The sequence below is a fragment of the Mus caroli genome, unplaced genomic scaffold, assembly GCF_978045245.1.
Source record: "Mus caroli unplaced genomic scaffold, Mus_caroli_1 scaffold_15, whole genome shotgun sequence".
Lineage (NCBI taxonomy): Eukaryota > Metazoa > Chordata > Mammalia > Rodentia > Muridae > Mus > Mus caroli.
The window spans coordinates 28,980,903-29,000,505 of record NW_028227270.1 but is presented as its reverse complement, the minus strand read 5'-3'; the positions used below and the strand labels follow the sequence as shown (position 1 = coordinate 29,000,505).

Genomic DNA, 19,603 nt, shown 5'->3' with positions numbered 1-19,603 from the left:
CAGCTCACAACTGGCTGTAAGTCCAATCCTAGGTGGTACAGTGCCTTCTTCTGGCTTCCAAGGCTCCATGCTTTCATGCACATGGTGCACAGACACTCATGTAAGTGTCATAGACAAACACATAAAGTTAATGAAACTAACTTTTTTTTAAAGGGACTGGGGGTGGTAGGGTAGGTAAATAAGATTAGCTAGAAGTTAAATCTGGTCGTTTGACCTTGACCATGACTTTGAAATTGTTGTTGCTACTAGTCTTTACTTAATAAAATAACTTCCTGGATCTTAAAGGAGTTTTAGTTTGGATTTTTTGGTCAGCAGATGACAACAATCTAGGGAAAGTTAGGACTCAGGATATTGACTATTCTTCCTTAACTTAATCCGTAGTCATCAGCAATGATGCACCATCTTAGAGTACCAGGCACTGCTTGTTTGAACTGCAGTCAAGAATGTCACTTCCATGTGTTTTATTCAAGACCCATCCAGAGAAGCAGAGAAGCTAAAGTTATATAAGAGCTTCATTGTAGGGATTGGCTTTCACGAATGGGAGGTGCAGTGAATCCATGAATCCAAAACTGTGGAGAGCAGACATAGGGAGAGTAAGCTGGAACTTTCCAGGGGGTGCTCTGGTCACTCTGGAAAGTCTGAGCTCTACCCTGAAGGCCTTTCAGGGGTTTAAACCAAAGTCCTCATAGATGTCATCACATCTGCAAGACAAGCATCGGAGTGAAGAGAAGTTAGAGCAGCCCTGGGAGGAAGAGAAAGCTCTCCCCATAGCTGCACGCTAAGAGATTCTTATGTAGGGTTCCTCCCACATGCCTCCTACAATGGCATAGGTTAAAAATTAGAAGAAAATACAAACATTTGCATTGGTTGCCTCTGCTGATGGGGAATATGTGATGTGCCTCTCGCCATCTGCCTCCATCTTCATGCTGCTCCCTGTCGTGGTTGCTAGGATATTCTGGTGATCTCTCTCCTTGAAAAAAGTCTGCATTCATGGGCTATATTGCTATTCCCAAGGGCTTTTTAATAACATATTCTTGAATACTACTCAAATTTATTTATGGCCAGCTTGAGCTAAAATAAACATTAACAAATCTCAGTGGGGGAGATGTTCGGTTGAACCAGCATTTCTCCTCAAATGATGAGTCTAATTTCTTCTTTATGACCCCCCTATGGTGTATGTAATTGGATTTTGTTGTTTTCTGTGTCAACATTATAATGTTGACTGGAGTGCTTTGGTTTTGGGGTTTTGTTTGGTTTTTATTTTCAAGTATGCCGGAGAAGTTGAAATATCATTTAGAGATTTTATTAGGGTTCAGTTTTTTTAATTTCAATCTCTGGGTTCTCCACTTGGTTGTCACTTTACCTCTGTTCGTAGCTGGGACCAGGCACTGCCAGGTCCTGTATCACAAGAACAGCATTACCCATGACAATCACTATCGCTTATGAATCCTCAAGGTAACCCCCAAAGTCACTAAGGCAGGGAGAGGAGATAGCGCCTGTCAAGCTTTCTAGGCAGTCAAGTTGTAACTTTAATAGAACTGACATGGGGTTAACAAGGCCTGCTGACAGGGCGAGACAGTGGTAATGACCGCATGACTCTGAGCACACCAGAAGTCACCTTTGTAACCCTGGAAGGATACATTGATTTACTTGGAGGAGGGCTGAAGTTTTTAGTAGGGGAGTACATAGTACCACACACCCATAATTCCATCACTTAAAAGGCTTTGCCATGGAAGCTCTTAAGATTGATGTCATGCTGGGCTATAGAGTGAGACAATCACAAAAAATAACTGTGTATGTGTGAAGTGAGTGTGTGGGTGTGGGTGTGGGTGGCTTGGTACCCAAAAATTAAAAACGTTTTGAATCAATGCTATATTCCAGAAATTATGTTTAGAGATCTCAGTTGCCTCCATGATGTAACATATATATATATATATATACACACACACACATACTACAAATTGTCTAGCACACTGCAAATCATCTTTATAAAAGCTCTTCTAAGTTTCATGGTGTAATAATTTCTAGTTATGACATTCTCTTCTTCATAAAGCCTTCCCCTCTGATCCACATACATCGCCCATTCAGGGCTGAGCTCTGGCTCCAGCCAGCTTTGGGATGTAGGCAGGTTCTGAGTGGAGCTTGCTGAACCTCAACTGTATTACCCACTAAATGAGATTAATAAAGCCGCTCTTAGGATGATTTTTCAGGATTCATTGGATCTGCATGTTAAGTGTCTCACTCATGAAAGGTACCTGTTATGGTTTGCATTTTCAATGTCCCCAGAAATCTCCTGTTCTAGTTGATGGACTTGTGGGAGTGGGGTGGGGGTAATTGAATCATGAGGACTGAAACTAACTTTGTCAATTTATTGATAACTTTACAACTGAAGGAATATTAGGAGATGGTGCCTGACTGGGGGAGATGGATCATTTAGAGCCTAGCTTTGGAAAGGGATCTGCTTCCATTAAGTGTGTCTCATTGCTCTACCACATGTTTCCAGACATGGTTATCTCAGGACAAAGTAGTCGGCCAAACTAGATCTCTCCGGCCTTAAGTTGAGTGGCTCAAGTTTCTTATCACAGTCAGAAGAAATAACCCAGCACAGTACTTAGCAGATACCAGTTCCTAACCTTACTGCCTTGTAGCTTATAGGAAATATTAATATTAGGGGCTGGAGGAGGAGCATGCGTAAAGGCCCTGGGTTTGAGCCCTAGCACCATAAAAATGAACAGTAATGGTATTGATTTCTCTTCATAGTACTTAAACTTTTTGCCTTTTTTTTTTTTAAAGATTTATTTTATTTATTTCATGTATGTGGGTACACTGTTGCTGTCCTCAGACACATCAGAAGAGGGCATCAGATCCCCATTACAGATGGTTGTGAGCCATCATGTGGTTGCTGAAGATTGAACTCAGGACATCTGGAAGAGGAGTCAGTGCTCTTAACTGCTGAGCCATCTCTCCAGCCCAACATTTTGCCTTCTAACATTAATGGTATCACAGTGAATAAGCTCATGATCTCACTTTTTACCTTAGTAAATCACTTTTTTTTTTCACTTCTTGAGTACTAAGAATTAAATGAATCTCTCTACCTAAATCATCGTGTACGCTCTCCTTTATTCTAGGTGACTAGAGACTGCACTACTGGCTTATTAGTATTTTGAACCTCACCTTAAGTTACTTTTTTCCTACCCTCAACTTTCTCTGAGTTTTGATGTGTTAAGTTACTTCACTGTAGCCTGCAGTGATCTCTAAGGAAGCGTGCTGTGTCTGTGCTTTGGGGCATGGTTCTCCCTGTGTTGACACTCAGTGGAGGAGTCAGGCACTATCATTGCCCCACCACAGATTATCACCACGTATGCAGCCAGGTCCTCTGCACAGCTTCCTATTCTGGTTTCATGCTTTTTGGCCATTGCTAAGGTCTGTCTCATTGCCATCCCATCGCAGTAGGTAAAAGGACTTTTAAACCTTTATTGCCAACCTAGAAGCTGAGAACTCTTTACAGAATAAGTGGTCTTTGGGTGTCCTAAAAGTAAGATCATCCTAATGACTCAACTTTGTATATCAGAAATTAGGAAATATTGTATATTTCCCTACTTGGACTATTAGAAACTAAGTTACTATCTAGTAGCTACATGGGAGACTGGTTCTACTAAATGGACTAATGATTTACACATTGTAAACATTGTTTCAAGATTGAACATCTACTTACATATCTTAATTCTAGTTAAGAAACAGAATACCAGCCATGTCCACACAATTCTTGACACAGAATTCATATAACCACCCCTTTTCTTTCAAGTTCACACCAATAATTTATTTTGGGTTGGGTTGATTTGGGTTGGTGTTTTAAATAAACTAGAGTTTATTCAAATTTCACCAGGTCTCCCATTGCTGTTCTTTATTATTCTAGGATCTAATTCGGTATCAAACGCGTTGTTTCTCTTCAGTTTCTCCCAACCTATTACAAGACTATTATTTAATTACAATCAATTGAGGTTCATTTTCTTCTGAAAACTTGCCTTGAGAGTTACTATGACCAAGAAAATATCCTAAAATAAAGAGCCATCGTGATCTAAAGATAGAAAAGAGCCGTTCATTAAATGAAACACTGGCTATGATAACCTGGATAGGTCAATTGTTATTTAAGACCTGTGCATAAGAACATCAATCAACAGTTACTTGAAAGCTGGAAAAGCACAAGGTACCAGGAAAACATGAGAGCTACTCTGCTTTGGAGAAATCATGGAGGAATTGTTTTAGAAGTAAGGGACTTGAGTTTGTTCACTCTTTACACAGGATAAATTCCATACTAATTGAGTATGCAAAAGTTACTGGAAGGCAGTACATTTTCTACATGAACCTTTTTTTTAATTGGGAGCATAAAAGTTGTTTAGCTGTGAGTGACTATAAATCAGACTCCAGATCCTGAAGAACATGTCAGGAAAAAGTAGTAGAGGAAGAAAATCCTCTGTGGACCAGGGAAGCTCTCTTGCTCTTGGGAGCTCTGGGTTAGCACGTTAAGTTCAGGACTTCATCGGTGATTTCTTCTTATTCTCCTGTGTGTACTAGGCATCAAACCCAGGACCTCAGGTATAGCAAGCACATTCCTGGCCCTGTAGAGAGCATATTGCTCTCAGCTTTAGACTATGTCAGTTCCTTAATCAGCATTCCAGTCACCATAGACGATTTATGAACTAGATCATCTTCTCCATGACTTAAATCTTTCCTCCCTCTAGTTCCTGTTCTGTCCTTGAACGCCACTGTATCCAGCCTTCTTGTCCCTGAAGTTACCCTGATAACCTTTTGTGATAGCTCAGCTCATTTAACTTACTTCAGTTCCCGCTGTTTTGTTTTGTTTTTCCAGTGTAAGTCTAAATATATTTTTGCTCTATCCTAACTCCCTTACATATGACAAAGAGTGAGAAAAGTAAAATAGAAACCAAGAAGAGAGGGAGAATGCCACCAGGAAAATGAATAGTCCCCATTAGTCCTTGATTAATCATTGTTACGACTACCAGTTCAAAGACGATTATGTAAGTAATCCTTTTAAAGCACCAGCTAAGAAGTTGACATTGAATTAGTAATTTCGGTTCTGTATCTGATCACTATAAAAGCCTTGTTGTATAAGTTTCTTCATTTATAAAGGGAACTGCAACTCCCCTCACCATCAAATATGAGATGTGAAATTGATCTAGTCAGCATAATTAGTGAGTTTACTTAACATTTTCCTTGCCGAGTATTAGTTATATAACTGGTAACCAGCTCGTTTTCAAATACTCTCTCCTTTCCATATTGTTCAAAATATGGCCGTCCTTTTTCCCACATACATTAACACTCTGAATGCTGCTTCAGGTGTTCAAAATCATGTGGATATTCTCTGTCTAATGTTTAATCAGGTCAGTATCCAAACTGACAGAACTGTTCACAAAGCATCTACTTAGCCACTGTGTGGATTCTGCCATTAAACAGCTGCACAGCCACTGTGTGGATTCTGCCATTAAACATCTGCACAGCCACTGTGTGGATTCTGCCATTAAACATCTGCACAGTCACCATGCGTACTCTCCCATTAAACAGCTGCACAGACACCGCGTGGACTCTGCCATTAATTTTACTGTGCTGCTTTGTCACCGTCACTACTTTGGTTGCTGCTGTTTGTCCACACATTTCAAAATAAGTGGGAGAACGAGTCCATTTCCCTGTGTGTTATTAACTAGAATTCCGTATTGCTCTAGCTTGTGGTAGGTGTTAATACAGCGAGATGCACGTGAGCTGAGTGTTGACGAAGATTACCTATGTAACCCTATTAAGCTTCCAGGGAGTTCCTTGCTTTCCACCCTGACCTTCTCGCCACCACAGCAGAGAAAGCTGCTGTTGAGGTTGTTTTCCAGTACAGATACAGTGGGGTGTCACATATGGCGTTATGTTTTGATTTGCAAGTACTATTCAGGCATGAAATGTAGAATGCATGTTGGACACTGGCCATACATTCCAAGTACTTTGAGTTGAAAGGATTAGTTTTCATAGTTTGTACTAGCTGCTGCCAATTTGGATTATTTGACTAGTGTGGACAGACTTTTACAAAAACCATAAGTCTTTTTTTTTTTTTTTTTTAACCTCAGAGAACCACCACAAGGAGCTCATTTTCTTGCCAAAAGTTTGGATGATGCCTTAAGACTTATTGAACAACCGGAATTGGCAAGTAAAGTAGACATGGTTTGGGTAGTCGGAGGCAGTTCTGTTTACCAGGTAAGTAGAGTCATGTATAAATAGAAAGAATTACCCTTCTCTACTTGCCACCATGCACATGGAAACAGGACATTGTCCTGACTGTAAACCACACAGGTGAATTATTTGACACTCATGCACAATAAATATTAAGGTAAATGTAAGATTTATAATTTATACCAGTTGTACTTATAAATAGAAGATGCTTATATGTTAATGTATAAGACTTTGTATTACATTATGATGGTGCATCATATTTCATGTACCTTAGGCAGATTGACCCTCCCACCCACTCCCACCAACTTCAATGCCTTATTTTTAAGTCTATTTTTTAAACTGGCAAATAATCAGATAATCTGAAATATGTATTTGTGGAGTAGCTAAATTGAGATATATCACCTTCTTTTGTGATGGGAGCACTTAAAATCAACTCCCAGCAATTTGAAGAGCACAGTAAGTAAGACGTTGTTCCTAACCACAGTCGCCATGCAGTGCAGTAGAGCCCCAGAACTTATTCTTCCTGTGTAACTGGAATCTTGTGTTCTTTAGCCAAGCTCTTCCCACATGCTAGTCATTTTCAATTCAAAATACTAGTTATTTTCAGTTTAAGAATCAGTCTGATTTCTTGAGCATAGTGCTTATCTTATATGGTATGGCTTTCAGCTCCCTGGAGATGCCCTGGGTGTGCTGCTGTGCCTTTGCCTCCAGGATAAATGCCATGCTGAGAAGAGCATGACTCTATCAGCACAGGCAGACAGGTGGAAACTTTACCTCTGCGACTTCTTTGCAGCCTCAGGGTAGCAGGGGATGGCATGGTTTCATGGTAGTGGAAAATAATAGGCAAAGCAGAAAATACTCTTTTCCTGGTATCATTTGGTACAAAGTGACTTCCGGTTTGCTTGTTTGTTTGGCTGTTCTTCAGAAAGGTTAACATGTGGAAGAAAAATCAGTCCCACTCCTTTGGGGTATGTATACACAGAAATGATTCAAGAAAAGGGCATTACAGATTCCAAAACTGATTATAAACTGTCTGTGTCTCACATCCCTCTAACATTGTCTCATATTAAGATGCATTCTATAGACTTAAGACTAAATGCACTTATGTAATTAGCTCTACAGTAAGAAAGTGGAAGCCTACAAGTAGCAGTCTTGCATGTTGCAGTGCTTTCAGCCTGTCCCCCCATGCCAGTGTGATGAAAGTGGAGTATACCAGTGCTCACAGCACGGCTGCTTTTGCTATAAGTAAGAAGCCTATGTCTGTCCGCACCTGAAATGTTCACTGTATGTCCTTTTATGGAAGGCTCGCCCTGCTTTGATGTAGAGCTGCAGATGTAGCTACAGCTAGTCCTCATCAGCTTTTCTGGTTTGGGCTATAGTGGAAACTAGAATATTTATTTGATTGCAACAGTGATATAAATGATTTAACATGAGCTAAAATACTGAAAAGAAAGTGTTCTATACTCATATTTGGAAGTTAACAACTTGAAATCTTATATCTGCATGTATTTTTTTCCTCCTATATATGTTTGAGGATCAATGGTTATCTGCTCTTAAGAATCATCCTTTCCAGTAAAAATATAAGCGATTTCTTCCAAGGCCATTTTGTCTATAGAGACTATCGAATTAACATCATAGACTGGTTAGAAAAGCCGTTAACCAGAACAGACTGAGCGCCATCGTTAACAGTAAGAAGCAACATGAATGCCCTGCCTGCAGAGAAATGGGGGCAGTTTTAGATAATGATAGAGTAAGAAAGGTTTACCAATGGTGCTGGAGACATGGCTCTGCAGTTAAGAGTCCTTGCTACACAGTCGTGAGGACCAGGATTCAGATTCCAGCACCCACATAACAAGCAGAGCATCCCGTAAATGTCTGCAACTCTGAGTGACTCCATAGCCTCTTCCAGCATAGACACACACAGGCGACACACAAATACGTAAATAAATAATTTTAAAGGAATGGTGTACCGAGTGTTCCCGTGGTGGTTTTAACAATGACAATCTCACAAAAGTACTTTGATACTCAAGTGTACAGATGCAAACTTCTCTTTGGATTAGCAACTAGGTAATAAGGGTTAAACTCTTATAAACTAGAGACCAGAATATATTTCCACAGTTAGTAATTGTGACTAGTGTTATTGTCAATGTAACTGAGGGTTTATATAGTAAGTTTTAGGTGACTGGAGAGATGGCACAGTGGTTAAAAGCACTGGCTGCTTTTCAAAGGACTTGAGCTCAAATCCCAACATCCACATCAGGTGGCTCACGATCACCTCCAACTTCAGCTCCTCTGGCCTCCACAAATATCAGTACTCACATAAACATACCCACACAAAAACATATAACATACAGGCATCATTTTTAAAAATATAAGCAAATCTTTTTTTCAAAATATTTTATACATAGCAAGACTGAACAACTGTAAACATGCATTTAATGCCTAGTAGAAACTTAACTAAGAAAGTGTCTTCAGTCGCTTTGCCTTTCAGCTCAGGGTAAGGAGAGTGACACCTTGTGTTTGTTTTAAAGGAAGCCATGAATCAACCAGGCCACCTCAGACTCTTTGTGACAAGGATCATGCAGGAATTTGAAAGTGACACATTTTTCCCAGAAATTGATTTGGGGAAATATAAACTTCTCCCAGAGTAAGTATACGATTATTAATTAGTAAGAAGCACTTTAAGAACTAATTACAGAAAGAAGGGGGAAGCAAGTAAGAGCAAAGCACAATGACATATATGTATGAAAATTAGCATGTCTCCGTAGAAGCCATAACTGAAATAAAATAAATTAGTAATAAAAAGAGGAAAAAGAATTATAAAGGAGAGTAACTTTTCAGATTTGATTTGATGTGGTAATGTGTTATGTAGAAAGATACTTTTTAAATAATATTTTTATTTATCTGAAAATTTCATACAATGTATTTGGATCATATTCATCCTCTTCTCCACCTTCTTCCAGATCATGTTCTCTCTCTAAGAACAACAACAACAAAAAAAAAAGCCATGGAGCCCAGTTTATACTGGCTGAGCTCCCAAACATGGGGCCAGCCCTGGAGGATGGGTGGTAGACACAGTTAGTTTTGAAGAAAACAAGCTTCTCCTCACAGCACTGTCCGCTGGCTAAGGTGGGATTTGTCCCCACTCCTGTGCAGCTCTTGTGCAAGCTGTCACAGTCACTGAACTCTCGTGTGCATCTGTGTCCTATCTGCAAAACACTGCTTCCTCGAAGTCACCCACCACCTCTGACTCTACAGTCTTTTTCTCCCTTTTCTGTGTAGATCACTGAACCTTAAGGAAAGGAGCATGTGTACTACAGACATCACGTTAGGGCTGAGAATTCCAAAGTCTTTTTTCCTCCATGGTGACCAGTAGTGGGTTTCTGTGTTAATTGTCATTGACTACACAAAGTAACTTCTCTGATGAGAGTTGAGCATCTGTGGGTATAACAATGTGTTATTGAGAGTCATTTTATTGCTGTGTTAATTTAGTAGAATGAGAGTAGGCTTTCCCCTAAGGCCCCTGACTAGCTATCTAGCTATCTAGCTTCAGGTTCTTAGCCTTGCTGACAGTGTCAGGTATGGGTTGTATCTCATGGAGTGATGGTTCAGAAAGAAGCAGCAGTTGGTTACTCCCATAGCGTCTGTGGCAGTGTTGAACCACTGTGTCCTGTGGGCAGCTTGCTGTTTCTGTAGCTCACAGAGCTCAAGGTAGGTAAGACTGACGGTTTCTCTCTTTTCTGAAAGCACATGTATCACCTTCCAGCACTGTGAATACTGGCCAATGGGAGTGCACTAAATGAGTGTGAATACTAGCCAATGGGAGTGCACTAAATGAGTGTGAATACTAGCCAATAGGAGTGCACTAAATGAGTGTGAATACTGGCCAATGGGAGTGCACTAAATGAGTGTGAATACTAGCCAATGGGAGTGCACTAAATGAGTGTGAATACTGGCCAATGGGAGTGCACTAAATGAGTGTGAATACTAGCCAATGGGAGTGCACTAAATGAGTGTGAATACTAGCCAATGGGAGTGCACTAAATGAGTGTGAATACTAGCTAATGGGAGTGCACTAAATGAGTGTGAATACTAGCCAATGGGAGTGCACTAAATGAGTGTGAATACTAGCCAATGGGAGTGCACTAAATGAGTGTGAATACTAGCCAATGGGAGTGCACTAAATGAATGTGAATACTAGCCAATGGGAGTGCACTAAATGAGTGTGAATACTAGCTAATGGGAGTGCACTAAATGAGTGTGAATACTAGCCAATAGGAGTGCACTAAATGAATGTGAATACTGGCCAATGGGAGTGCACTAAATAAATGTGAATACTAGCCAATGGGAGTGCACTAAATGAGTGTGAATACTAGCCAGTGGGAGTGCACTAAATAAATGTGAATACTAGCCAATGGGAGTGCACTAAATAAATGTGAATACTAGCCAATGGGAGTGCACTAAATGAGTGTGAATACTAGCCAATGGGAGTGCACTAAATAAATGTGAATACTAGCCAATGGGAGTGCACTAAATGAATGTGAATACTGGCCAATGGGAATGCACTAAATGAATGTGAATACTAACCAATGGGAGTGCACTAAATGAGTGCAGCTCAATTTCTCCATCTTCCATGGCATAAGAATGTAGTGTCCTTTTTCACATGATACATGTTTGTTTAATTTTTTATTCAGGGAATAAACTATATGGATGAGTTACGGGGCTTGCCAATTTCACTGTCTTTTTAAAAAACTCCTTCAGCTGGTGTTAGGTAGCGGTTTCTTCCTAACTGAAACATGCCCTCCTGGAGGAAGGAGAAAAGATTAAAGACTCAGGAAGCAAACTCAGCTTATGAGGCACAGGAAGCTCCTCAAGCTTAGGAGTAACAAGGCCTCCCAGAGGTTCTGAGAGTGATGGCAGCTGCTGAGGAGAGGATACTGATTAGCTGCCTGCCTGCCTGCCTGCCTGCCTGCCTGCCTGCCTGCCTGCCTGCCTGCCTGCCTGCCTGCCTGCCTGCCGTGCACAGGGTGCTAGGCATGCATCTTTAGTGTGTTATCACCTACTAGAGTGAGCTTTTCATAGCTGCCCTTCAGTCAGTCACCCATTGTTTCAGGAAATATTAAAAAATGCACCAGCCCGTGCTCTCACCAGCTACTCTCAGGGCCCGGCCCACCCCCTGGGGTCAGCAGTCCCAAATCCCAGTAACCCAGTAGAATCAAAACTCTAGAGGCTTACAATTTAAAAGTCAGATTGATATCAGCAAATTCTCGCCCCACAAGACATCCACACAATTTACTCAGAGCCAATTGATATTGATATAAATTGTCCACCTAGATACAAATGTTCCTGTAATTATCCATCCCTTATATGATATTCCTAGCTACCTGTGGCTATTTAAAGCCATGCGGAATATGGATCATCTTTCTCTCCATTTTCCTTCCTTCCCTTCCATCCTCTCTCTTCCATCTCTAAAAAATCTCCGCTCACCTTCCTTTTCCACTCCCCAATCACAGGCTTCTTTTTATATTCATATTTAAGTTAATTAGAAAATTATACTACAACCCATACTCCTATAAGTGACACAAATAAACTCACTAGTTCACTAAACTAGACTGGGGAGTTGTTCCTTTGGTCTGTTGCCAGTGCAAGATCTGAAATAGAGGTTTGTTTGTGTCCTTACAAAGATATATCATAAGAACTTTTAGAAATCTACTTTAACAGACTTGGAAAACTCAGGCTTTAATCATTTTAGTGGCATCTAGCAGCTGGCACTAGCTCAAATCAGGCCTGGCTTGGGCACTGTGAGAACTGTGTTGATTCTGCCTGCTGGTGCTGGTGCTGGTGCCTGCCCTGGAAGCAAGGCCTTTACCGTGAGGTGGGAGGGGGTGGCCAATGACATGCATGGAACAGTGCTGTCTGCTGGGTACTGTGCTCGGTGGAGAGATCCTCTGACCAGAGGCACCTACACCTAAGCAGACAGTGGAGCCTGAGGTAAGAATGAAGCTGGCCTGTTCTGTAAGCCAAAAGGAGGTCATGTGTCACACGAGTCTTGCCTTAGAGGATTCTGAGGCAGGGACATTGTCTGAGCTTCTGTAGCAAGTGCACTGAAGGGGAACCAGAGGAAATCTAGATTTGGGTGAAGGTCTCGGAGTCAGAGGTTAAACTGGGCAACATGGTAAACATGCAGAAGAAAGGCTACCCTTGTTATTCCAGCAGGAAGCTCCCTGAACTGGAAACCTTGGAGCATTTTAATTTAAAAGTGTTTCGAACACTTAGCTATAGCAAGTAAAAGAACAAGTTAGTTATAGCAACACTTTTGGACCGGTTCTTAACACATTTTTCCAAATAGTCCCAACTGTGTCCAGTAATTATCCTTTGAGTGGGAATTTGCTTTTTACACATCCCCTAAAGAAACATAACAATTTAGTCTAGATAAATGAATGGTCAAGCTTTAGAATAGCAGTTTTGACACTCTATAGGACCACATAAACTTTAAATTCAGTAATTCTGAAGTAAACAGAAGTTTTAAATCTAAAGTAACCATAAAATTACAAGAAATGTCAGCAGCTAAAGTCCAGGCTTTGCTTAGGCTCCTGCAGTGATGTCTTACACTGAAACCACAGTTGGTCTTTTTCTAAAATGCTTATATGAACACCACACCCTATATATTTTCACTTCTACTTAAATTATGAATTCTCAGCCGGGCAGTGGTGGTACACGCCTTTTATCCCAGCACTTGGGAGGCAGAGTCAGGTGGATTTCTGAGTTCGAGGCCAGCCTGGTCTACAAAGTGAGTTCCAGGACAGCCAGGGCTATACAGAGAAACCCTGTCTTGAAAACCCAAAAAAAAAAAAAAAAAAAAAAAATGAATTCTCACATTGTGTGAATATAGATCTCAGCTCTCCCTTCTCATTTCTTCTTTTTTGTCCCTATTCTCAATATGAACAGACTTCTGTGTGATCAGCTTCATTTAAATACCTCTCTAATGCTTACCAACTTTTAAAAAATTGAATAATTTATTTATTTACATTTCAAATGTTATCCCCTTTCCCAGTTTCTCCTCTGCAAATTCCCTATCATCCCCCCACCACCCTGCTTCTGGGAGGGTACTCCCCAACCCACCCACCCACCCCTGCCTCACTGCCCTAGCATTCCTCTACACTGGGGCATCAAGCCTTCACAGGACCAATGGCCTCCCCTCCCATTGATGCCAGATAAGGCCCCTTCGACTCCTTGAGTCATTCCCCTATATTAATCCTGCCAATCCATGAGCATGGAAGATCTTTCCATCTTCTGCAGTCTTTTTGATTTCTTTCTTCAGAGACTTGATGTTCTTGTCAAATAGATCTTTCACTTGGTTGGGTTAGAATCACACCAAGATATTTTATATTGTTTGTCACTATTGCAAAGGATGTCGTTTCCCTATTTTTTTTTTCTCAGCCATTTATCCTTTGAGTATAGGAAGGATACTGATTTGAGTTAATTTTTTTGATTAGATATTTTCTTCATTTACATTTCAAATGCTATCCCCTTTCCTAGTTTCCTCTCCAAAAGTCCCCTATACCCACCCTATACCCTCCTGGCATTCCCCTGTACTGGGACATATAATCTTCACAAGACCAAGGGCCTCTGTGTTTGAGTTAATTTTATATCCACCCACTGTAGGAGTCCTCTGGTGGAATATTAGAGGTCACTTAAGTATACTACATATCATCTGCAAATAGTGATATTTTGACTTCTTTCCAATTTGTATCCCTTTGATCTCCTTTTGTTGTCAAACGTTCTAGCTAGAACTTCAAGTACTATATGGAATAGATAGGGAGAGAGTGGGCAGCCTTGTCTAGTCCCTGATTTTAGTGGTATTGCTTCAAGTTTCTTTCCATTTAGTTTGATGTTGGCTACTGGTTTGCTGTATTATTGCTTTTACTGTGATTAGATATGGGCCTTGAATTCCTGATCATTTCAAGACTTTTATCATGAATGGGTGTTGAATTTAGTCAAACGCTTTCTCAGCATCTAATGACATGATCATGTGGGGGTTTTTTCTCCTTTGAGTTTGTTTATATAGTGGATTACATTGATGGATTTCAGTATATTAAATCATCTCTGCATCCCTGGGATGAAGCCTACTTGGCCATGATGCATGATTGTTTTGCTGTGTTCTTGGATTGCATTTGCAAGAATTTTATTGAGTATTTTTGCATCGATATTCATAAGGGAAATTGGTCTGAAGTTTTCTTTCTTTGTGTGGTTTTGGTGTCTGTGTAACTGTGGCTTCTTGGAACGAAATGGCTAGTGTTCCTTCGGTTTGTATTTTGTGAAATAGTTTGAAGAGTATTTGTATTAGGTCTTCTTTGAAGGTCTGATGGAATTCTGCACTAAACCCATCAGGTCCTGGGCTTTTTTTAATTGAGAGACTTTTAATGACTGCTCCTATTTCTTTAGGGGTAATAGGACTGTTTAGATGGTTTATCTGATCCTGATTTAACTTTGGTACCTGGTTCTGTCTAGAAAATTGTCCATTTCATACAGATTTTCCAGTTTTGTTGAGTATAGCCTTTTGTAGTAGGATCTGATGATGTTTTGAATTTCCTCAGTTTCTGTTCTTATCTCTCCCTTTTCATTTCTGATTTTGTTAGTTAGAATACTGTACCTGTGCTCTCTAGTTAGTCTGTCTAAGGGTTTCTTTATCATGTTAATTTTCTCAACAAACCAGCTCCTGGTTTTATTGATTCTTTGTAAAATTCTTTTTGTTTCTACTTGGTTGATTTCAGTCCTCAGTTTGATTCTTTCCTGCTGTCTACACCTCTTGGGTATATTTGCTTCTTTTTGTTCTAGTCGTACTATTTTGTTTCAGGTGTACTATTAAGCTGCTAGTGTATGCTCTCTCCAGTTTCGTTTTGGAAGCACTCAGAGCTATGAGTTTTCCCCCTTAGCACTGCTTTCATTGTGTCCCATACGTTTGGGTATGTTGTGCCTTCCATTGAATCCTAAAAAGTCTTAAATTTCTTTTTTTATTTCTTCTTTGACCATGTTATCATTGAATAGGGCATTGTTCAGCTTCTATGTGTATGTGGGTTTTCTGTTGTTTTTGTTGTTATTGAAGACCAAACTTAGTCTGTGTTAATCTGATAAAATGCATGGGATTATTTCAATCTTCTTGTATCTGTTGAGGCCTGCTTTGTGACCAATTATATGGTTAATTTTGGAGAAGGCACCATGAGGTACTAAGAAGAAGATATATTCTTTTGTTTTAGGATGAAATGTCCTGTAGATATCTGTTAAATCCATTTGATTCATAACTTTCTGTTAGTTTCACTGTGTCTCTGTTTAGTTTGTGTTTCCATGATCTGTCCATTGATGAGAGTAGAGTGTTGAAGTCCACTATTATTGTGTGAGGTGCAATGTGTGCTTTGAGCTTTACTAAAGTTTCTTTTATGAATGTAGGTGCCCTTGCATTGGAGCAGAGATGTTCAGAATTGAGAGTTCATCTTGGCACATTTTTCCTTTGATGAGTATCTTATCTTTTTTTGATAACTTTTGGTTGAAAGTCAATTTTATTCTATATTAGATGGCTACTCCAGCTTGTTTCTTGAGACCATTTGCTTGGAAAATTGTTTTCCAGCCTTTTACTCTGAGGTAGTGTTTGTCTTTGCCTCTGAGGTGTGTTTCCTACATGCAGCAAAATGCTGGGTCCTGTTTACATATCCAGGCTATTATTCTATGTCGTTTTATTGGGAAGTTGAGTCCATTGATGTAAGAGATATTAAGGAATAGTGATTGTTGCTTCCTGTTATTTTTGTTGTTAGAGGTGGAATGTTTGTGTGGCTATCTTCTTTTGGGTTTCTTGAAAGAAGATTATTTTCTGGCTTTTTCTAGGGTGTAGTTTCCCCCCTTGTGTTGGAGTTTTCCATCTATTATCCTTTGTATGGCTGGATTTGTGGAAAGATATTGTGTAAGTTTCATTTTGTCATGGATTATCTTAGTTCTCCATCTATGGTAATTGAGAGTTTTGCTGGGTCTAGTAGCCTGGGCTGGCATTTGTGTTCTCTTAGGGTCTGTATAACATCTGCTCAGGATCTTCTAGCTTTCATAGTCTCTGGTGAGACGTTTGATATAATTCTTATAGGTCTGCCTTTTTATGTTACTTGACCTTTTTCCCTTACTGCTTTTATTATTTCTTTATTTTGTGCATTTGGTGTTTTAACTATTATGTGACAGGAGGAATTTCTTTTCTGGTCCAATCTACTTAGAGCTCAGTAGGCTTTTTGTATGAGTATGAGCATCTCTTTCTTTAGGTTAGGGAAGTTTTCTTCTATAATTTTGTTGAAGATATTTACTGGCCTTTTAAGTTGGGACTCTTCACTCTCCTATACCTATTATCCCTAGGTTTGGTCTTCTCTTTGTGTCCTGGATTTCCTGGATACTTTGGTTTAGGAGCTTTTTGTATTTTCCTTGACTACTGTGACAATGTTTTCTATGGTATTTTCTGCACCTGAGATTCTCTTTTCTATCTCTTATATTCTGTTGGTGATGTTTGTATCTATGACTCCTGATCTCTTTCCTAGGTTTTCTGTTTCTGTCTCCAGAGTTGTCTCCCTTTGTGATTTCTTTATTGTTTCTATTTCCATTTTTAAGTCCCGGATGGTTTTGTTCAATTTCTTCACCTGTTTGGTTGTATTTTCCTATAATTCTTTAAGGGATTTTTATGTTCCCTCTTTAAGGGCTTCTACCTGTTTACCTGTGTTCTCCTGTATTTCTTGGGGTTTTTTTAAATTAATTTATTTATTTATTGTTTATATGAGTACACTACAGCTATCTTCAGACACACACTAGAAGAGCACATCAGATTCCATTACAGATGGTTGTGAACCACCATGTGGTTGCTGGGAATTGAACTCAGTACCTCTGGAAGAGCAGTCAATGCTCTAAACCTCTGAGCCATCTCTCCGGCCCCTCTCCCTTTTTTTTTTTTTTTTTTTTTTTTTGGTTTTTCGAGACAGGGTTTCTCTGTGTAACCCTGGCTGTCCTGGAACTCACTTTGTAGACCAGGCTGGTCTTGAACTCAGAAATCCACCTGACTCTGCCTCCCAAGTGCTGGGATTAAAGGCATGTGCCACCACCGCCCGGCTCTGTATTTCTTAAGTGAATTATTTATATCCTTCTTAAAGACCTCTTGCTTTTCTGGTGTGTTGGGGTATCTAGGACTTGCTGTGGTGGGAAAACTGGGTTTGATGATGCCAAGTAGCCTTGGTTTCTGTTGCTTATGTTCTTGCCCTTGCCTCTCACCATCTGGTTATCTCTGGTCTTAGCTGGTCTTGCTGTCTCTGACTGTCACTTGTCCCTTCTGTAAACCTGTGTGTCAGCCCTCCTGGGAGACTAGTTCTTTCGGGGAGGAATTTGGGTACAGAGAGCTGTGGCATAGGGTCATCTCCAGAGCACAGAATGCTTACCAGTTTTAGTCAAAACATTTCCAAGGTGCTGACCCTTGAGTATCCTTAACAACTTGAATGCCACTGTGATTCTCTGACTTTTAAAAAGCAAGCCAACACTTTTGCTGACATAGGGACACATCACGACATTCACCTGTGGAGACTAAGCAACTCCTTGGTCTTGCTGTACTACATTCATTCCTATACATCACCACAGTTGCAGTTGATTATAAATGTAAAATATTTTTCTGGACTCTGAGTTCTTTTCCATTGGTCTATGGGTATCATTGTGCTACTACTTCACGGTCTTGTTTTGGTTTGGTTTTTTATGAGTACACTGTAGCTGTCTTCTGACACACCAGAAGAGGGCATCGGATCTCATTACAGATGGTTGTGAGCTACCATGTGGTTGCTGGGAATTGAACTCAAGACCTTTGGAACTGTAGTCAGTGCTCTTAACTGCTGAGCCATCTCTCCAGCCCCTTGTTTTGGTTTTAACTGGGTCTCATGTAGCCCAGGCTGGCCTGGAATCTCACTAGGTAGCCAAGATGACCACCTGCTTCCATTTCTCAGGGGCTGGAACTACAACTACTTCACTTGGCTTACTACATGTAATTCTAACTGAAATCAGGACGCATAAACCTTTCAGATTTGTTCTATCTCAAGATTGCTTTAGCTGTTCTAGGTCCCTTGGATTTCCATATTAATTTTATATTAGTATGCCAGTTTCTGATAGTAAGCAAGCTGGGATTCTCATAGGTAATATATCCATAGAGCACTCTGAAGAGAACTGTCTCTAAGCAGTATGAAGTTCTAAACCTAGGTAGATGTTTACCCTCTTCTGGTAAGTAATGCTTTACTGTTCAGTTCTTGCACTGCTTTGAGTATGTTTTGTTCCTTTTGAGGCTGTTTTCAGAATGTTCGCACTAGCGTATAAAACTACAGGTCACTATATCTGATGTCCTGTAACTGGTACCCTGTAACTCTATAGCTAGAATTAGCGGTTATAAATGTTGGTCCCTTCCTAGCACTCGTGTAAGGAAGTAAAGGTGAGAGTGAGAACTGCCCTGTTAGTGTCCTCTGCAGCTGTATGTCCTCCTTTTAGTCAGATGCTTGCTGTTTGTTTCTCTTGCCTGTGTATCTGATCCAGAACCTCCAGAGGGTGACTAGGAAATTAGGCAGACATCTTGTCTTGTTCATGGTCCTAGTGGGAAAGCACATGACTTTCTCACACTGAGGAAGGGCCCTTTGATTTCTAGTTCATTAAGTGCTTTGATCACGAAGAACTGCTGGATATTGCCATGTTTTTTCTAAACCATTTGACACTACTAATACTGTATATTACGTGATTGGTTATATTAAACTAATATTGCATTTCCAAGGTCAATTCTACTTGGCAATTGTATGTGATACTTTTTTATATGTTAGTTGAGTCAGTTTGCTACCATTTTATTAAGGATTTTGTATTGTATCTCTATGAGACATTTGTGTATGATGTTATCAATGTTCAGTTGGTCTTAGAATCAGGATATGTTGACTTGCAGGGTGAGTTAGGAAGGGTGAGTTAAAAAGCACTGTCTCCTGCTTGCTTCAAAAAGCTAAGGATAGTATGTGTTAGTTCTTTGCCATCGCAGGAGTTTGTGGTGAGAGGACTGAGACAGCACAAAGCCATTGCTGTGACATGAACATTCTAAATGACATTACACAGGAACAAACACCTGTTTCAATGCAGCATTTGATAGCCATGTGTTCTCTGACCTGCACTAACATCACAGCAGCCTCATAACACAGAGTAAAGGGAATTCCTAAGGGGAGACCTTAAGTGGGTCTGTCTTCCTTTAAAAGTAGAACAAGGGAAACCTCTAGACAATAAGTGTCTTAGTGTTTCCACCCCTGTGAAAAAAACATATTGAACAAAAGCAGCTTGGAAAAGAAAGGGT

At 40.1% G+C, this 19,603-nt stretch overlaps 1 protein-coding gene across 1 annotated transcript in view; it reads left to right on the top strand.

The window, feature by feature from the left end:
* Positions 1-19,603, top strand: part of Dhfr (dihydrofolate reductase) — a 32,585-nt gene that overhangs the window by 4,578 nt on the left and 8,404 nt on the right. The window contains exons 4-5 of the mRNA XM_021180778.3: positions 6,129-6,255; positions 8,763-8,878. Of these exons, the coding sequence (XP_021036437.1) occupies positions 6,129-6,255; positions 8,763-8,878 (243 nt within the window). The remainder of the gene's footprint in view (positions 1-6,128; positions 6,256-8,762; positions 8,879-19,603) is intronic.